This window comes from Salmo salar, chromosome ssa03 (assembly GCF_905237065.1).
Source record: "Salmo salar chromosome ssa03, Ssal_v3.1, whole genome shotgun sequence".
NCBI classification, from domain to species: Eukaryota; Metazoa; Chordata; class Actinopteri; order Salmoniformes; family Salmonidae; genus Salmo; species Salmo salar.
This window is the reverse complement of record NC_059444.1, coordinates 8068956-8090307: the sequence shown is the minus strand read 5'-3', so window position 1 is coordinate 8090307 and position 21352 is coordinate 8068956. Positions and strand designations below refer to the sequence as shown.

At 45.7% G+C, this 21352-nt stretch overlaps 1 protein-coding gene across 1 annotated transcript; it reads left to right on the top strand.

The window, feature by feature from the left end:
• Nucleotides 1-80: 80 nt before the first annotated feature.
• LOC106597461 (E3 ubiquitin-protein ligase rnf213-alpha-like) lies at nt 81-20810 on the top strand. Its single transcript, XM_045714449.1, has 9 exons — nt 81-244; nt 455-577; nt 730-840; nt 2576-2818; nt 2914-3007; nt 3250-3284; nt 3379-3482; nt 3899-4089; nt 20740-20810. The coding sequence occupies exons 4-9, from the start codon at nt 2669-2671 to the stop codon at nt 20808-20810; spliced, it is 645 nt and encodes a 214-aa protein (XP_045570405.1). The 5' UTR covers nt 81-244; nt 455-577; nt 730-840; nt 2576-2668.
• Nucleotides 20811-21352: the final 542 nt, after the last annotated feature.

The window sequence follows — 21352 nt, the reverse complement described above, 5'->3', positions numbered from 1 at the left end:
GCTTGCAATCACTTTGACTGACTGATCCAAGATCTGTCCTCGGTTCCTCACATTGTGTGCAGGGGAATGTGAAAATCCTCAGGATGTTGTCGAGGAGTTCCTGTGTAAGGAGAGTAAGAACGACTGGTACCGGGTTTACCTGATCCGCAACGTCAGCAGCCAGCACGGTGTAGAGTATGTCCAGAGAATGCTGAAGGATACAGAGAAGTACAGGTGGCTTTTTCCTGAAGAGTTGCAGCAGCAGGTACATCACAGGGTTTCATGAAACGTTTCATACTCCATTTGTTTTAAACTGTTGAAATTACCCATCGGCCCTGTTTCCTGTTCTCTATTGTTTACAAACATGTTTCTAAAGAGGACCTGAGCGGGTTAGATACAATGATGTGTATTTCCTAGCTAGTACTGTGAAGGACGATGTTCTAGATATCAGGGTCTTCCATCGTCTTGTATGCAGAATGAAGATGTTGGCCAGATGGACCAGTATCTCGTCTATGGAGACGACTACCAGGATATCCGCGAGGCTGTTGCCAAAGCAGTACTAGAGGACAGTGTGCAGGAGATTGAGGATACCTGTCAGGTATTAGTTTAACTCCACTAAACTCAATACCACTGTATGTAATGTGTGTGTGTGTGTGTGTGTGTATTAGTTTTATTAAAACTATTTCTAACCTAAGAGTTTATGGATGTTTGGTGAATTTGTCCTCATCTTTGTGTGTTGTTTTGTTGTAGAGATGTACTGCACCTGCAAGGAGGCGGACCTTGTATGTCCTGCTGTCTCTTTTCAGAGAAGTCACCAGTCTGTACCGAGCAGCCAACACAGGCCTCCACCCCACCCCTAAGGTAGGAATACAGGCCTCTACCCCGCCCCTAAGGTAGGAATACAGGCCTCTACCCCGCCCCTAAGGTAGGAAGACAGGCCTCTACCCCACCCCTAAGGTAGGAACACAGGCCTCTACCCCGCCCCTAAGGTAGGAACACAGGCCTCTACCCCGCCCCTAAGGTAGGAACACAGGCCTCTACCCCACCCCTAAGATAGGAAGACAGGCCTCTACCCCGCCCATAAGGTAGGAATACAGGCCTCTACCCCGCCCCTAAGGTAGGAATACAGGCCTCTACCCCACCCCTAAGGTAGGAATACAGGCCTCTACCCCGCCCCTAAGGTAGGAACACAGGCCTCTACCCCGCCCCTAAGGTAGGAAGACAGGCCTCTACCCCGCCCCTAAGGTAGGAATACAGGCCTCTACCCCGCCCCTAAGGTAGGAACACAGGCCTCTACCCCGCCCCTAAGGTAGGAACACAGGCCTCTACCCCGCCCCTAAGGTAGGAATACAGGCCTCCACCCCACCCCTAAGGTAGGAACACAGGCCTCTACCCCGCCCCTAAGGTAGGAATACAGGCCTCTACCCCGCCCCTAAGGTAGGAATACAGGCCTCCACCCCACCCCTAAGGTAGTAATACAGGCCTCTACCCCTAAGGTAGGAAGACAGGCCTCTACCCCTAAGTTAGGAAGACAGGCCCCTACCCCACCCCTAAGTTAGGAAGACAGGCCTCTACCCCCATTCTAAGGTAGGAACACAGGCCTCTACCCCGCCCCTAAGGTAGGAAGACAGGCCTCCACCCCTAAGGTAGGAAGACAGGCCTCCACCCCTAAGGTAGGAAGACAGGCCTCCACCCCTAAGGTAGGAACACAGGCCTCTACCCCACCCCTAAGGTAGGAATACAGGCCTCTACCCCACCCCTAAGGTAGGAACACAGGCCTCCACCCCACCCCTAAGGTAGGAAGACAGGCCTCCACCCCTAAGGTAGGAAGACAGGCCTCCACCCCACCCCTAAGGTAGGAACACAGGCCTCCACCCCACCCCTAAGGTAGGAAGACAGGCCTCTACCCCACCCCTAAGGTAGGAAGACAGGCCTCCACCCCGCCCCTAAGATAGGAAGACAGGCCTCCACCCCACCCCTAAGGTAGGAAGACAGGCCTCCACCCCACCCCTAAGGTAGGAAGACAGGCCTCCACCCCGCCCCTAAGGTAGGAAGACAGGCCTCCACCCCGCCCCTAAGGTAGGAAGACAGGCCTCCACCCCACCCCTAAGGTAGGAAGACAGGCCTCCACCCCACCCCTAAGGTAGGAAGACCGGCCTCTACCCCGCCCCTAAGGTAGGAATACAGGCCTCCACCCCGCCCCTAATGTAGGAACACAGGCCTCTACCCCTTCCCCTAAGGTAGGAAGACAGCCCCCTACCCCGCCCCTAAGGTAGGAAGACAGGCCCCTACCCCACCCCTAAGGTAGGAAGACAGGCCTCCACCCCGCCCCTAAGGTAGGAACACAGGCCTCCACCCCACCCCTAAGGTAGGAACACAGCCCCCTACCCCGCCCCTAAGCTATACACGTTAGACCATCTCCTTCAACTCCACATCAGAGGGAAAACTGTTAGCCCACAACTAACGATAGAGTTGGCAAACTATTCTGATTTTTATGTTATAATAGTTATACTTTGAATTATATTGACTTTTTGTAGACTTCAGAAAATCCCAATTACATTTATCCAAAATGTCTGACTTTGTTTTATTCCTCCAGCAATGCAAAGCACTTGAGGACTTCATCGAGGGATCAAGGTACCTAAATTGCAGGGAAGTGAGGGACTTTGCCAAATAATTGGTTCACAACAGGATGGGAGGACTGAGTGTCCTGGCAGACCGGTCCAGTGTGGAGCACACCCTTATAGAGCTGGTTGTCCACATGTCTGCTGTGCTGCTCACTGGGACAGAAGGGCTGCTCACACCTCTTCAGCAGCTTGGCCTGTCTCCCAACAATATGCTGGTATGATTCTCATCAGCACCTGTCAATATCTTACATTGACTTTCTCCTTGTTGACTGTGAGAGTTGTCTTTATCTGCTTATGTCTATCCCAACAGAGTGCCTTTCTACCCACAATGCCTGAGGACATGCTGGCTGTCGCTCAAAGGCTTATAACACAGAGTGAAGTGGATTATGGACTCTCCTGGTACTGTAAGTACAGACATTTTGAATCCTAACCTGATAAATGCATGTACTATAACTTGAACTTTGAGTAAATCATCCGAGTTACACCTCTGTGAAATTGTATTTGTTAACATCGTGCTACAGGAAGCATATAGACAGTATAGACATATAAATTAATTGTTATTTTCAGATTCAGCTAATACAATTTTGGGTTAAAAACAATGACATTTCTGTAATAATAAGCTCAGTTTTGACTCAAATCTCAACAGCTTGTCCGAATGGTCACCCCTGTGTTGTGGATAAGGTAAGCAAAGTTCTTCATGTAAAATTGCGTTAGTTTCATATTTTATGTTCATTAGCTAAGCAAACAGCCAACTGATTTACTCACTCTATTGCAGTGTGGTCAACCCACCCATAAGGCACAATGTCTAGAGTGTAGGGTGGAGATTGGAGGGGAGAACCATGTTCCCTTGACTGGTTTCCAGAAGATGGAGCTACAGCAGTAAGTCAGCTCTCTAAGGGTCCAACATAGATATTACTGCCAAAGCATCAGAGTAGGAGTGCTGATGTAAGATCAGTTTGGCCTTTAAAATAATACTAAAGTATATGGACAGGAGGGACCTGATCCTAGACCAGCACTCCCACCACTCTTAGAAAAAGGGTTCTTCATCTATCCTCATAGGATAAGTCTTTGAAGAACCCTTTTGGTTCCAGGTAGAACCCTTTTGGTTCCATGTACAACTCTTTCCACAGAGGGTTCTACATGGAACCCCAAAGGGTCCAACCTGGAACCAAAAAGGGTTCCTACGAAGACAAGAACCCTTTTGGAACCCTTTTTTTCTTAGAGTGTTTTCTGATCCATTTTATACATGGCTCCAGATCTCATGTCATGACCAATAACTGAACGTGTCCTCTTAGGGGAGATCTCACAAGGACTGGCCACATCCTGGGAGACCCTCAGAGGAGGGACAACCCAGACACCCTGGACACCAAAAACATGTCCCTCACCCCCTTCATCCTGGTCAGACTGCTTGGCCTTCCCTGTGGCTCAGTTGGTAGGGCATGGTGTTTGCAACGCCTGCATGGTGTGAGCAACGCCAGGGTTGTGGGTTCGATTCCCACGGGGGGCCAGTACAAAAAAAAAAAAAAAAAAAAAATATGCATGAAATGAAATGTATGCTTTCACTACTGTAAGTCACTCTGGATAAGAGCGTCTGCTAAATGACTAAAATGTAAATGTAAAAAATGTACTGCTCACCCACCTGGCCATGCTGAGAGGGGCCTCAGAGCAGCCACAGGTAGGCCATCTTGTCTGCCAAAGGCTGCCAACTCTTTCTAGCTTTATGGGTCCGGTGTGTGAAAGAACAGTGCCTTAATTAAGTAGGGAGTCCACCCACACTGCCAAGAGGGATTGCTTTGGTGATGAAGTTCCACTTCCTTGTATTATAAAATACATTTTACCAATAGAAATATGATAATTCATGTTATTAATTGTTCAGTGGGTTCTTTCTTGAACATATCATCAACATTAAAGTCAGATTTCATAACATTATAAATCTGATTCATAAGCATCGAGCTCTATTGACAGAGGTGCAGGTTTCTAGTAACAATTTTTGAGGATTTTATATTTTGGTGTTATTCACCTTCAAAGTTGTTTCTGCGGGTCGCTAAAAGCAAAATTTGCATGACGAGCTAAATTTAAATGTAAAAGGCTTTGTATATAAAAAGCTTGGTATACAGTGGGGGAAAAAGTATTTGATCCCCTGCTGATTTTGTACGTTTGCCCACTGACAAAGAAAGGATCAGTCTATAATTTTAATGGTAGGTTTATTTGAACAGTGAGAGACAGAATAACAAAAAAATATCCAGAAAAACGCATGTAAAAAACGTTATAAATTGATTTGCATTTTAATGAGGGAAATAAGTATTTGACCCCTCTGCAAAACATGACTTAGTACTTGGTGGCAAAACACTTCTTGGCAATCACAGAGTGCAGACGTTTTTTGTAGTTGGCCACCAGGTTTGCACACATCTCAGGAGGGATTTTGTCCCACTCCTCTTTGCAGATCTTCTCCAAGTCATTAAGGTTTTGAGGCTGACATTTGGCAACTCGAACCTTCAGCTCCCTCCACAGATTTTCTATGGGATTAAGATGGTTTTAAAGTGCGACTACCTTTTGAACTCTATAGATATTTTTTCTCCTACGTACCAGCCACTTTTCATTCTAGTCTGAGCGCAAACCTTCATACTGACTTTCGGAGAATATTATTGTGAAATCCTGCTATAAACTTCTTTGGATTTCATTACAATAGAAAATTTGAAATTAGTCAAATAAACGAACAAGCTGACTGATGCTACATTTATACAGGTCTTATTGTGAGCTATATAATTAAGTAAACAATGGTACACAATTTCAATTTACTTAAGGTAGGTTGTCCAATCAAAAACGCATATTTTGACCAACGGGTAAAATAATATGTTAATTGTGTGGATTGGTGCTGTTCAAGATGAGGAGGACCATCATTTTTTTTAATTACCATGGCCTTATTTCTATTACAGCATATTGGATGACTGTCATTCATATTCCATTCACCCAGCTCAATGTAACATCGATAGGTTTAGGTTACTACATGATACTCACATTTTCCCTATACCCATCATGAGGTTGCTCCAAACCTACCCTATGAATGAAATTTTACAACGTAGGTGCACAGGTCGAGAGAAACAATTTGAGTAATGAAGGTGACAGACAGTGACACATTCAATACCACCTTGCACTCTTGCCTGCATCTAGCTGATCTAGAGTGTAATCATTAGTCCAACATTTGCAAACGAGAGTTTCTATTGGACAAATTTAGGTATGTTTATACCCATTTCGTTCCTTATGCTTCCGTTTAAGAAATGTTTTTCAACAGAATCGGTTGAATGAATACACCCCTGATCACACGCAAACACAGTTCACTTTCATAGCAGCCAGATACAAACAGCATAATTCCTTCTCGCATCGACGCACTCTCCTCCTCTCACCTTTTCCCTTCGCTTGTGGACTTCAGTGCACAACACATCAGCTGTCTGGGACCTTTACAAGCCAAACCTTCATATCCTAACTGCTAAACACAGCCTACATCGTTGTCACCATATTATCTAACGTCATAGTCAACATAGCTACTAGAACTAACGCGTTAGTAAACACGCTACAATCATGCAGTACAGTGTTCAGTCAGCAAGCAGTTTAGCAGTTACACCGGCGGGCCCTGGTGGCAATACATTTATAAAATCAAAAGCTTACCTTGACTTGGAAAAGTTTGAGCCGGGTGTTTGAGTACGCTAAACTAGCTAGCTAAGAAATTGGAAGAAAAAAATACAACGAAATCCCTCTCTCTCCTTCATTTTTGAGTCAACTACTCACCACATTTTATGCACTGCAGTGCTAGCTAGCTGTAGCTTATGCTTTCAGTACTAGATTCATTCTCTGATCCTTTGATTGGGTGGACAGTTCATGCTGCAAGAGCTCTGATAGGATGGAGGACGTCCTCCGGAAGTTGCCATAATTACCGTGTAAGTCTATGGAAGGGGGTGAGAACCGTGAGCCTCCTAGTTTTTATACTGTAGTCAATGTACCCAGAGGAGGATAGAAGCTAGCTGTCCTCTGGCTACACCATGGTGCTACCCTACAGTTGAGGCTACTGTAGACCTTAATTGCAAAACAGTGTGTTTTAATCAATTATTTGGAGCCGTAAAAATATTTAGTATAGTTTTATCTAAAGGATAACTTTAATGTTTCACTATTTTTATGGAATTCACTGAAGAAGATGGTCCTCCCCTTCATGCTCTGGTATAGATAATCTTCTAAGATAACAGATTATGATCGAGACATGAGGTTAAGAAAATGAAGTTTTTATCCTTGTTGGATGGCCAGAATTCGGGGGACTAAATCAAATGGGGGACTAAATCAAATGGGGGCCAGAGAGAAAAAAAGTAGTCAGAAATGTGGAACACTGTATTGCGTCAGCTAGGCTGGATTCTGTGCAAGAATTAAGGCTACCTGACAGGCTCACTTTCCTGTTGAACTCGTTCTTTCTTCTCGAACCCACAGGACATTAAAAAAAAAGAGGTAAGATGGATATCGATTTTGAGACGAATTATTTCATGTTCTTTTTCAAATATTTCTCAGAAAAACAAGAATCTCTCTGAAAATGTCAACTGAGCACTAAGCATACAGTGGGGGAACAAAGTATTTGATCCCCTGCTGATTTTGTACGTTTGCACACTTACAAAGTAATGATCAGTCTATAATTTTAATGGTAGGTTTATTTGAACAGTGAGAGACAGAATAACAACAACAACAAAAAAGACGCATGTCAAAAATGTTATAAAATTATTTGCATTTTAATGAGGGAAATAAGTATTTGACCCCTCTGCAAAACATGACTTAGTACTTGGTGGCAAAACCCTTGTTGGCAATCACAGAGGTCAGATGTTTCTTGTAGTTGGCCACCAGGTTTGCACACATCTCAGGAGGGATTTTGTCCCACTCCTCTTTGCAGATCTTCTCCAAGTCATTAAGGTTTCGAGGCTGACGTTTGGCAACTCAAACTCACAGATTTTCTATGGGATTAAGGTCTGGAGACTGGCTAGGCCACTCCAGGACCTTAATGTGCTTCTTCTTGAGCCACTCCTTTGTTGCCTTGGCCGTGTGTTTTGGGTCATTGTCATGCTGGAATACCCATCCACGACCCATTTTCAATGCCCTGGCTGAGGGAAGGAGGTTCTCACCCAAGATTTGATGGTACATGGCCCTGTCCATCGTCCCTTTGATGCGGTGAAGTTGTCCTGTACCCTTAGCAGAAAAACACCCCCAAAGCATAATGTTTCCACCTCCATGTTTGACGGTGGGGATGGTGTTCTTGGGGTCATAGGCAGCATTCCTCCTCCTCCAAACACGGCGAGTTGAGTTGATGTCAAAGAGCTCCATTTTGGTCTCATCTGACTACAACACTTTCCCCCAGTTGTCCTCTGAGTCATTCAGATGTTCATTGGCAAACTTCAGATGGGCATGTATATGTATTCTTGAGCAGGGGGACCTTGCGTGCGCTGTAGGATTTCAGTCCTTCACGGCGTAGTGTATTACCAATTGTTTTCTTGGTGACTATGGTCCCAGCTGCCTTGAGATCATTGACAACATCCTCCCGTGTAGTTCTGGGCTGATTCCTCACCGTTCTCATTATCATTGCAACTCCACGAGGTGAGATCTTGCATGGAGCCCCAGGCCGAGGGATATTGACAGTTCTTTTGTTTCTCCTCCATTTGCGAATAATCGCACCAAATGTTGTCACCTTCTCACCAAGCTGCTTGGCGATGGTCTTGTAGCCCATTCCAGCCTTGTGTAGGTCTACAATCTTGTCCCTGACATCCTTGGAGAGCTCTTTGGTCTCTTTGGTCTTGGCCATGGTGGAGAGTTTGGAATCTGATTGATTCCTTCTGTGGACAGTGTATAATATTAGCTATTTTCTCCATCCACTGAGTGGACACGACATTGGATTCAGGGAAATCCAGAGGCGGAGGGGTAGATGGTGAAACGGTGAGTAAGAAAATAGCTAATATTATTCTGATGAGCTTCTGACGTTCACTTATATATCCATGGCTGCCAATGTCACATTGAATGTGTGAAGTAAGCAGCCTAGCAAGGCACATGCTAGCCGAACGACTTATCACGGGCTAGCTTCATGGCTTATGTCACCTAGCTAACATTAGATGGATAGCTAGCTACAGATCTTAATTTGAGCCAGTTTGCTACAGCAGGAAAATAATCCTCCAGCAACAGAAAATGTGAAGTATTATGTGAATTATACATTAATGGACATTTGTTGGGGTTTATACATTTTTCGTAAGTGAAAATCAAGTCTGAAAGTGGAAATTACAAACTTCAGAAGCTTTTTTTAAACCTCAAATACACTACAAGTGTTAAATGCGTTGCAGGAAAGTTCTCCTGCAACAAGATGATCAAATTAAGATCCTACATCTGTAGTGACATCAAAAGTGGATGACGTGGATCGGTGAAATGTCAACACAGCTGGGACACCTCGTTGTTTCTGGATACATGTTATAATGCATGGCGCGCTAAAGTAGCAGCAAGAGTAGGCCTATGGGTCACTAACTAGCTTATTTAGCAGATTGTAACGGGCTAATGTGATGCTTCATTAGCCGTTACAGATTACGTACTGTTTGGCATAGTACAGAGAATTTTGGACCAACCTTAACTTGAAGATACTTCCTCAATTCCCGACTAAACATCCATGTCTAATTTGCGGGGGGAGATTATTTTCTCTTTCTAAAAACTGCAAATCAGATCCTAAATTAACCCCAGTTTCTATCCCCCTAAAATCCCTTCACCACCCAGGGGAAATAGAGTAGAGGATGTGAGGACTACAAGGCTGGACAATCATGGGTGTGTCTTGAGCCTGTCATTGATCTACATAGTTCCTATAAATGAAGCTATACTTTGATGCATGACAGACAGACAAGGTGACTATTCACTAACTCCACCTACAGTATTTGTCTGTGTTTCACGAGTCACCAGACAGCAACTATTCAGCGTCACTGAAGTTTGTCCAGACAAATGCCGTGTACTACACATTCATTTGAGTAGCCTGTAAAGGTATGTCACTGTCAATCACACAAGCGATACCCAGAAAACTGAGAAAGATTATTCTCTCTCTCCAAAAACAGCCAATCAGATCCTAAATTGACCCCATTTTCATCAGTCCATGATAGTTTGTTTGTCCACTTAATGATGAAATGCCTATGTTATGTTATGTTGTTATGTTATGTTGTGAATTTGAGCATGAATTATCCCTTTATTTAAGATTACTCTGATGTTTTTCGTACGATGTACCCAATGATTAATGAAGACTTGCTCGGTAGGTCTATGTCCTCACTGTGGTTTTACAGACGTGTTTAATACATCTTATTTACACACTTTATTTGAATATTTATGAAATGCATATTGTTATATTTGGTAGCATTTATTTGTTTTTCCCTTCAACCCCTTTCGATGCGTGGAACGGATGTGGGTGTGGCTAGGTCTACATAAGGGTGCACTTTTTTTTTTTAACTCACAAAAGCTCTGTGAGGCCGATACGTAAGCTTATTAAAGATCAGTGATACTAAGCTTATTAAAGATCAGTGATACTAAGCTTATTAAAGATCAGTGATAGAGCAGTGTGCGGTTTCCTTTTTCCTTCATTTTGTCCATCCCCCCCCCCTAAAATCCCTCCACCACCCAGGTGAAATTGAGTAGAAGAGGTGGCTTGAGCCAATCATTGATCTACATAGGGTGGGTAGGAACCCGACAGCACTGTCTTGACTGTATACACAGAGAGAATCCCTACCTGATTCTGTTCTCTGGGCTAAACTGAGAACATCAAAATGGTAATGGTATGGACTGAACCCCGAGACAGACATAATGACAAATTCAACATCCTACCTATGCGATTCATGTGTCTTACAGACGCTCAGTAGCGATATTGTTATATTGACATAAAGTGAGTTGTGGATGACATTGTACATTTTCTTTCCCCAAAATGGGTCCATGTTTTGCTTTGTTTATCACACAATGCCTGTTCTGAAGAATCCAGTATATAAATATGCAGTGTGTGTATAAACAGTTTAACCAAAAATGTATTGTACAATAGTAGATAGTGTATATTACAATGAGCTATTTGAAGTAAACAGCATAGACATAGTGTGAAAAACAATATAAAAGTGTTTGTGAGTATGTTTAATGGTGTGTGTGTGTGTGTGTGTGTGTCTGTGTGTGTGTGTGTGTGTGTGTGTGTGTGTGTGTGTGTGTGTGTGTGTGTGTGTGTGTGTGTGTGTGTGTGTGTGTGTCTTACTACAGGAGAATGATGGCTGTTCAATCTGAGCAAACAATAAAATGGAAAACAAATTGTTCATTATAGTCTACTCTTATGGTCAGGGTTCTATCACATATTGATAAGATGTTACAATGTTACAATCTTTTTACAGGGTTATGTTATAAGAAGCACCATGGAAAATTCAAACCATGTCTGTGTTCTAAGAAGCCACGACTTCCTCCTCTCTTGGCTATAACCTACAGTACATACACTACATGACCAAAAGTATGTGGACACCTGCTCGTCGAACATCTATTTCCAAAATCATTGGATATGGAGTTGGTCCCCCGTTGCTGCTTTAACGACCTCCACTCTTCTGGGAAAGGTTTTCCACTGCAACATTGCTGCAGGGACTTGCTTCCATTCAGCCACAAGGGCATTAGTGAGGTCGGGTACTGATGTTGGGCGTTTAGGCCTGGCTTGTAATCGGCGTTCCAATTCATCCCAAAGGTGTTCGATGGGATTGAGGTCAGGGCTCTGTGCAGGCCAGTCAAGTTCTTCCACACTGATCTCGACAAACCATTTCTGTATGGACCTCACTTTGTGCACGGGTGCATTGTCATGCGTGATTCATCTCTCCAGAGAACGCGTTTCCACTGCTCCAGAGTCCAATGTCTGCGAGCTTTACACCACTCCAGCCGACGCTTGGCATGCGCATGGTGATCTTAGGCTTGTGTGTGACTGCTCGGCCATGGAAACCCATTTCATGATGCTCCAGACGAACAGTTCTTGAGGCAGTTTGAAACTCGGTAGTGAGTATTGCAATCACGCTTCAGCACTCGGCGGTCCCGTTCTGTGAGCTTGTGTGGCCTACCACTTTGCGGCTGAGCCAGTGTTGCTCCTAGATGTTTCCATTTCACAATAACAGCACAGTTGACTGGGGCAGCTCTAGCAGGGCAGAAATTTGACGAACTGACTAGTTGGAAAGGTGGCATCCTATGACGTTGCCACGTTGAAAGTCATTGATCTCTTCAGTAAGGCCATTCTACTGCCAATGTTTGTCTTTGGAGATTGCATGGCTGTGGCTGAAATAGCCAAATCCACTAATTTGAAGGGATGTCCACATACTTTTGTATATACAGTGTACACATTCTGTTACAGGAACACTGGTGTTATTGTTCAGAGAATACAAGCTAACTAGTAATGTTGTAGTCCAGACTCATCAACAGTGTAATATCTGGATGACGGTTGATAATAATAAGTAAATACAAAGGAACATGCAGTTGAATTACATTTTTATTGATATGCAATGTATTTAGTATAGAATATGAATTGTGATTTAACCAAGTGACAGCCTTATTCTAAGGGCACTGGCTCATCACAACAATGTGCAAGAAGTTGGCCTATTGTATTGGTATTGGCCTATTGCTAATAGTATTGTTAACCTTACACATTCTAGCTACTGTCCATCACTGATACGTGAACGGAAGAGTTGGTTTCCTTGGCTCCCTATAAAAGGTTTTAGGGTCAACCAACACTTAGATTATTTTATTTTGGGGAGGCAGGTTGCCTAGTGGTTAGAGTGTAGGGGCGGCAGGTTGCCTAGTGGTTAGAGTGTAGGGGCGGCAGGTAGCCTAGTGGTTAGAGTGTAGGGGCGGCAGGTAGCCTAGTGGTTAGAGTGTAGGGGCAGGCAGGTTGCCTAGTGGTTAGAGTGTAGGGGCAGGCAGGTTGCCTAGTGGTTAGAGTGTAGGGGCAGGCAGGTTGCCTAGTGGTTAGAGTGTAGGGGCGGCAGGTAGCCTAGTGGTTAGAGTGTAGGGGCGGCAGGTAGCCTAGTGGTTAGAGTGTAGGGGCAGGCAGGTTGCCTAGTGGTTAGAGTGTAGGGGCAGGCAGGTTGCCTAGTGGTTAGAGTGTAGGGGCAGGCAGGTTGCCTAGTGGTTAGAGTGTAGGGGCGGCAGGTAGCCTAGTGGTTAGAGTGTAGGGGCAGGCAGGTAGCCTAGTGGTTAGAGTGTAGGGGCAGGCAGGTTGCCTAGTGGTTAGAGTGTAGGGGCAGGCAGGTTGCCTAGTGGTTAGAGTGTAGGGGCAGGCAGGTTGCCGAGTGGTTAGAGTGTAGGGGCGGCAGGTAGCCTAGTGGTTAGAGTGTAGGGGCAGGCAGGTTGCCTAGTGGTTAGAGTGTAGGGGCAGGCAGGTTGCCTAGTGGTTAGAGTGTAGGGGCGGCAGGTTGCCTAGTGGTTAGAGTGTAGGGGCGGCAGGTAGCCTAGTGGTTAGAGTGTAGGGGCAGGCAGGTTGCCGAGTGGTTAGAGTGTAGGGGCGGCAGGTAGCCTAGTGGTTAGAGTGTAGGGGCAGGCAGGTAGCCTAGTGGTTAGAGTGTAGGGGCGGGCAGGTTGCCTAGTGGTTAGAGATGCCTGGCCTGCCTGGCCTGCCAGCTTAGTGGAGTCTGCCACTAGCACAGTCAGCGTAGTCAGCTCAGCTTTCCCCATTGAGACCGTGTCTGTGCCTCGATCTAGGTTGGGCAAAATTAAAAATGGCGGTGTTCGCTTTAGCAATCTCACTAGTATAAAGACCTCCTCCATTCCTGCCATTATTGAAAGAGATTGTGATACCTCACATCTCAAAATTGGGTTACTTAATGTTAGATCCCTCACTTCCAAGGCAGTTATAGTCAATGAACTAATCACTGATAATAATCTTGATGTGATTGGCCTGACTGAAACATGGCTTAAGCCTGATGAATTTACTGTGTTAAATGAGGCCTCACCCCCTGGTTACACTAGTGACCATACCCCCCGTGCATCCGGCAAAGGCGGAGGTGTTGCTAACATTTACGATAGCAAATTTCAATTTACAAAAAAAAAACAATGACGTTTTCGTCTTTTGAGCTTCTAGTCATGAAATCTATGCATCCTACTCACTCACTTTTTATAGCTACTGTTTACAGGCCTCCTGGGCCATATGCAGTGTTCCTCACTGAGTTCCCTGAATTCCTATCGGATCTTGTAGTCTTCGCAGATAATATTAAAATTTTTGGTGACTTTAACATTCACATGGAAAAGTCCACAGACCCACTCCAAAAGGCTTTCGGAGCCATCATCGACTCAGTGGGTTTTGTCCAACATGTCTCTGGACCTACTCACTGCCACAGTCATATTCTGGACCTAGTTTTGTCCCATGGAATAAATGTTGTGGATCTTAATGTTTTTCCTCATAATCCTGGACTATCAGACCATCATTTTATTACGTTTGCAATTGCAACAAATAATCTGCTCAGACCCCAACCAAGGAGCATTAAAAGTCGTGCTATAAATTCTCAGACAACCCAAAGATTCCTTGATGCCCTTCCAGACTGCCTCTGCCTACCCAAGGACGTCAGAGGACAAAAATCAGTTAACCACCTAACCGAGGAACTCAATTTAACCTTGCGCAATACCCTAGATGCAGTTGCACCCCTAAAAACTAAAAACATCTGTCATAAGAAACTAGCTCCCTGGTATACAGAAAATACACGAGCTCTGAAGCAAGCTTCCAGAAAATTGGAACGGAAATGGCGCCACACCAAACTGGAAGTCTTCCGACTAGCTTGGAAAGACAGTACCATGCAGTATCGAAGAGCCATCACTGCTGCTCGATCATCCTATTTTTCCAACTTAATTGAGGAAAATAAGAACAATCCGAAATTTCTTTTCGATACTGTCGCAAAGCTAACTAAAAAGCAGCCTTCGCAAATGGAGGATGGCTTTCACTTCAGCAGTAATAAATTTATGAACTTCTTTGAGGAAAAGATCATGATCATTAGAAAGCAAATTACAGACTCCTCTTTAAATCTGGGTATTCCTCCAAAGCTCCATTGTCCTGAGTCTACACAACTCTGCCAGGACCTAGGATCAAGGGAGATAAAGTGTTTTAGTACTATATCTCTTGACACAATGATGAAAATAATCATGGCCTCCAAACCCTCAAGCTGCATACTGGACCCTATTCCAACTAAACTACTGAAAGAGCTGCTTCCTGTGCTTGGCCCTCCTATGTTGAACATAATAAACGGCTCTCTATCCACCGGATGTGTACCAAGCTCACTAAAAGTGGCAGTAATAAAGCCTCTCTTGAAAAAGCCGAATCTTGATCCAGAAATTATAAAAAACTATCGGCCTATATCGAATCTTCCATTCCTCTCAATTTTTTGGGGAAAAAGCTGTTGCACAGCAACTCACTGCCTTCCTGAAGACAAACAATGTATACGAAACGCTTCAGTCTGGTTTTAGACCCCATCATAGCACTGAGACTGCACTTGTGAAGGTGGTAAATGACCTTTTAATGACGTCAGACCGAGGCTCTGCATCTGTCCTCGTGCTCCTAGATCTTAGTGCCGCTTTTGATACCATCGATCACCACATTCTTTTGGAGAGATTGGAAACCCAAATTGGTCTACATGGACAAGTTCTGGCCTGGTTTAGATCTTATCTGTCGGAAAGATATCAGTTTGTCCTCTGACAAATCAATTGTAAATTTCGGTGTTCCTCAAGGTTCCGTTTTAGGACCACTATTGTTTTCACTATATATTTTACCTCTTGGGGATGTCATTCGAAAACATAATGTTACATTTCACTGCTATGCAGACGACACACAGCTGTACATTTCAATGAAACTGTCATAGAATAAGTCGTACTCATCCTTAAAAATGTCGTACTGGAGAGAAGAGGACCAAAACGCAGCAGGTATGTGTATGCTCATCGTGTGTATTTATTTACAGACTAAATGAACATCAAAACAACAAAACGAACTCACGAGAATGACCGAACAACCAACAGTCTGGCAAAGCATAGGCTCAACACAGAACATTTCCCCACCACCCCAAAGACAAACACACACACCTATATAGGACTTCCAATCAAAGGCAACTATACACACCTGCCTTCAATTGGAAGTCCCAATCATCAACCCAACATTTAACAAACACAAACCCCCTGCCACATCCTGACCTAGACTAAGCAATACGCCCTCTGCTGGTCAGGACGTGACAGTACCCCCCCCTCAAGGTGCAGACTCCAGGATGCACCTAAAAAAGAAAAACAAGAAAATCCCCAATACCCCAACAAAAACCCAACAAACAATAACCCCTAAACCATAAGGGAGGGAAGGGAGGGTGGCTGCCGTCACCGACGGCACTGTGCTACACCCTCCCTCCCCAACCCACCTATCCTGGAGGTGGCTCAGGTGCAGGCCGTTCCAGGCAGTCGGGCCACTCTGGCAGCACGGGACAGTCTGGGCAGTCTGGCAGCTCGGGACAGTCTGGGCAGTCTGGCAGCTCGGGACAGTCTGGGCAGTCTGGCAGCTCGGGACAGTCTGGCAGCTCGGGACAGTCTGGGCAGTCTGGCAGCTCGGGACAGTCTGGCAGCTCGGGACAGTCTGGGCAGTCTGGCAGCTCGGGACAGTCTGGCAGCTCGGGACAGTCTGGGCAGTCTGGCAGCTCGGGACAGTCTGGGCAGTCTGGCAGCTCGGGACAGTCTGGGCAGTCTGGCAGCTCGGGACAGTCTGGGCAGTCTGGCAGCTCGGGACAGTCTGGGCAGTCTGGCAGCTCGGGACAGTCTGGGCAGTCTGGCAGCTCGGGACAGTCTGGGCAGTCTGGCAGCTCGGGACGTCTGGGCAGTCTGGCAGCTCGGGACGTTCAGGGCAGTCTGGCCGCGCCGGCTGTTCAGGGCAGTCTGGCCGCGCCGGCAGTTCAGGGCAGTCTGGCCGCGCCGGCAGGTCAGGGCAGTCTGGCCACTCCGGCAGGTCAGGGCAGTCTGGCCACGCCGGCAGGTCAGGGCAGTCTGGCCACTCCGGCAGGTCAGGGCAGTCTGGCCACTCCGGCAGGTCAGGGCAGTCTGGCCACTCCGGCAGGTCAGGGCAGTCTGGCCACTCCGGCAGGTCAGGGCAGTCTGGCCACTCCGGCAGGTCAGCGCAGTCTGGCCACTCCGGCAGTTCAGCGCAGTCTGGCCACTCCGGCAGTTCAGCGCAGTCTGGCCACTCCGGCAGTTCAGCGCAGTCTGACCTCTCTGGCGACTGTTGACTGGCGGGCAGCTCTGACGACTGTTGACTGGCGGGCAGCTCTGACGACTGTTGACTGGCGGGCAGCTCTGACGACTGTTGACTGGCGGGCAGCTCTGGCGACTGTTGACTGGTGGGCAGCTCTTGCCCCGTCAAACAGCCCTTGTGCCCCCCCCTAAAAAATTATTTGGGGTGCCTCTCGGTCTCCCTTACCTCGCCAGCCTTCTTCCGCTGCTTGGTCCTTTGTTGGTGGGGAATTCTGTCGTAGAATAAGTCGTACTCATCCTTAAAAATGTCGTACTGGAGAGAAGAGGACCAAAACGCAGCAGGTATGTGTATGCTCATCGTGTGTATTTATTTACAGACTAAATGAACATCAAAACAACAAAACGAACTCACGAGAATGACCGAACAACCAACAGTCTGGCAAAGCATAGGCTCAACACAGAACATTTCCCCACCACCCCAAAGACAAACACACACACCTATATAGGACTTCCAATCAAAGGCAACTATACACACCTGCCTTCAATTGGAAGTCCCAATCATCAACCCAACATTTAACAAACACAAACCCCCTGCCACATCCTGACCTAGACTAAGCAATACGCCCTCTGCTGGTCAGGACGTGACAGAAACATGGTGAAGCCCCAAAATTGCCCTCGCTAGAAGCCTGTGTTTCAGACATAAAGAAGTGGATGGCTGCAAACTTTCTACTTTTAAACTCGGACAAAACAGAGATGCTTGTTCTAGGTCCCAAGAAACAAAGAGATCTTCTGTTGAATCTGACAATTAATCTGGATGGTTGTACAGTCGTCTCAAATAAAACTGTGAAGGACCTCGGCGTTACTCTGGACCCTGATCTCTCTTTTGAAGAACATATCAAGACTGTTTCAAGGACAGCTTTTTTCCATCTACGTAACATTGCAAAAATCAGAAATCTTCTGTCCAAAAATGACGCAGAAAAATTAATCCATGCTTTTGTTACTTCTAGGCTGGACTACTGCAATGCTCTACTTTCCGGCTACCCGGATAAAGCACTAAATAAACTTCAGTTAGTGCTAAATACGGCTGCTAGAATCCTGACTAGAACCAAAAAATTTGATCATATTACTCCAGTGCTAGCCTCCCTACACTGGCTTCCTGTTAAGGCAAGGGCTGATTTCAAGGTTTTACTGCTAACCTACAAAGCATTACATGGGCTTGCTCCTACCTATCTTTCCGATTTGGTCCTGCCGTACATACCTACACGTACGCTACGGTCACAAGACACAGGCCTCCTAATTGTCCCTAGAATTTCTAAGCAAACGGCTGGAGGTAGGGCTTTCTCCTATAGAGCTCCAGTTTTATGGAATGGTCTGCCTACCAATGTGAGAGACGCAGACTCAGTCTCAACCTTTAAGTCTTTACTGAAGACTTATCTCTTCAGTAGGTCCTATGATTAAGTATAGTCTGGCCCAGGAGTGTGAAGGTGAACGGAAAGGCTGGAGCAACGAACCGCCCTTGCTGTCTCTGCCTTGCCGGTTCCCCTCTTTCCACTGGGATTCTCTGCCTCTAACCCTTTTACAGGGGCTGAGTCACTGGCTTACTGATGTTCTTCCATGCCGTCCATGGGAGGGGTGCGTCACTTGAGTGGGTTGAGTCACTGACGTGGTCTTCCTGTCTGGGTTGGCGCCCCCCCCTTGGGTTGTGCCATGGCGGAGATCGTTGTGGGCTATACTCGGCCTTGTCTTAGGACGGTAAGTTGGTGGTTGGAGACATCCCTCTAGTGGTGTGGGGGCTGTGCTTTGGCAAAGTGGGTGGGGTTATATCCTGCCTGTTTGGCCCTGTCCGGGGGTATCATCGGATGGGGCCACAGTGTCTTCTGATCCCTCCTGTCTCAGCCTCCAGTATTTATGCTGCAGTAGTTTATGTGTCGGGGGGGCTAGGGTCAGTCTGTTACATCTGGAGTATTTCTCTTGTCTTATCCGGTGTCCTGTGTGAATTTAAATATGCTCTCTCTAATTCTCTCTTTCTGTCTTTCTCTCGGAGGACCTGAGCCCTAGGACCATGCCTCAGGACTACCTGGTATGATGACTCCTTGCTGTCCCCAGTCCACCTGGCCGTGCTGCTGCTCCAGTTTCAACTGTTCTGCCTGCGGCTATGGAACCCTGACCTGTTCACCGGACGTGCTTGTTGCACCCTCGACAACTACTATGATTATTATTATTTGACCATGCTGGTCATTTATGAACATTTTAACATTTTAACATCTTGACCATGTTCTGTTATAATATCCACCCTGCACAGCCAGAAGAGGACTGGCCACCCCTCATAGCCTGGTTCCTCTCTAGGTTTCTTCCTAGGTTTTTGGCCTTTCTAGGGAGTTTTTCCTAGGGAGTTTTTCCTAGCCACCGTGCTTCTTTCACATGCTTTGCTTGCTGTTTGGGGTTTTAGGCTGGGTTTCTGTACAGCACTTTGAGATATCAGCTGATGTACGAAGGGCTATATAAAAATAAATTTGATTTGATTTAGAGTGTAGGGGCAGGCAGGTTGCCTTGTGGTGAGAGTGTAGGGGCAGGCAGGTAGCCTAGTGGTTAGAGTGTAGGGGCGGCAGGTAGCCTAGTGGTTAGAGTGTAGGGGCAGGCAGGTTGCCTAGTGGTTAGAGTGTAGGGGCAGGCAGGTTGCCTAGTGGTTAGAGTGTAGGGGCAGGCAGGTAGCCTAGTGGTTAGAGTGTAGGGGCAGGCAGGTAGCCTAGTGGTTAGAGTGTAGGGGCAGGCAGGTAGCCTAGTGCTTAGAGTGTAGGGGCGGCAGGTAGCCTAGTGGTTAGAGCGTTGGGTCAGTAACCAAAAGGTTGCTGGATTGAATCCCTAAGCTGACAAGGTAAAAATCTGTTGTTCTGCCCCCTGAACAAGGCAGTTAACCCACTGTTACCCGGTAGGCTGGCATTGTAAATAAGAATTTGTTCTTAACTGGCTTGCCTAGTTAAATAAAAAATATATTTTGGTCGTCTAGTGGGGATACTTTGTAAACGTTACAGCTGTTGTTTAGTTAGCTAGACAGGTAGCTAAGCTAGATAAATTTCAAGTACAGCTACTTTTTTTAACCATTGATGCTTCAGATAATAAAGTTATCAGAAAAACAGCTGAACTAGCTAGTGTAGTTACAGGTACTCTTATGCTGGAAAAATTTTTGGAACAAATTATACATAGTTGCTAGTAGTTACCACTATCTACCTAGCTTTATTGTGTCACGTTCTGACCAGTATGAGGGTTCTTTTGTTAGTGTAGGCTGGTCAGGACGTGGCAGAGGGTATTTGGTTTATGTGGTTCGGGGTGTGTGTATTATGTAGAGGGTAGTTGATTTATGTATTCCGGGGTTTTTTGGTCACTGCTCTGTTAGTCTATGTTCTTTCTAGTTAGTCTGTTTTCTATGTTTAGTTAATTGGGGTGTGGACTCTCAATTGAAGGCAGGTGTTGTCTAGTTGCCTTTGATTGAGAGTCCTATATATTAGGGTGTGTTTGTGTTTGTAATTTGTGGGAGGTTGTCACTTGAATTGCTGTTGTTCGCCTTCAAGTCTGTATTCGTCATCCATCGTTTAGTTTTTTGGTTGTATAAGTGTTTTCATTAAAAAGTGAATTATGAGCACTCAACCCGCTGCGCCTTGGTCCATTCCTGACGACCGTCGTTACATATTGGCCCAGGAAGTAGGTTAGCTTGCCTCTAGCTTCACCGCTAAAACCCAAGGGTTACCGCTAAACTCTGTTTCATCCGTGATTTTTCAATTCCGTTGTAGAAGAGGAGAGTGGATGGTCCTCCACCTTTTCGTAGCTAGCTGTGCTGTTTTCTGTAGTGATTAGCAAAGCTACCCTGACCCTGACTTTTTGGTTTGTTTACTCGTAGAGTGTGGGCTGCGACAGAGACCGTATGGGCTGTGCATACAGAGCAAAGTGGAGATGTACACGCCCGATTAATCAATATTTATAAGGAGCCATACGTCAGTGTTTGGAGGGTGGAACGGAACCAGCAGTTCCACACTAGGACAGGAATTACTTTGAAATGCGCCGGTAACTTCTTCTGGAGGGGTCCTTTTAATCAATTATCAGCAGAATTTTTTTTTAACCTGGCCTCATACCAATATTTAGCAAGCAAATGGGGACAAGCGGGTCTAGAAATACCAATTCAACTCGTGTCAGTCTACAAAAACACACAATCACTGCGTCTGTACATTTGTTGGTATTTTTTGCTAGTTCGCTAGTTATTAGCCAAGTTCTAGCTAATTTCTGGTCAGCAATGGCGGGAGTGATTGGTTCCTACAGGAGCACAACACGTATATATTTCTAGACATCTTTGAAAAGCGAGTTAGGTAAAGAGTGTTGTTTTGAGTCAGACTTGAATATGCAAAGGTATTTTGCATATTGGTTTGTCAGGCTTGAATATGCTAAGAAGCCAATATACATAGGGTAGCCTACCTATTTTCTTATCCTCTGTATGATAATTATTATACTTTTATTTT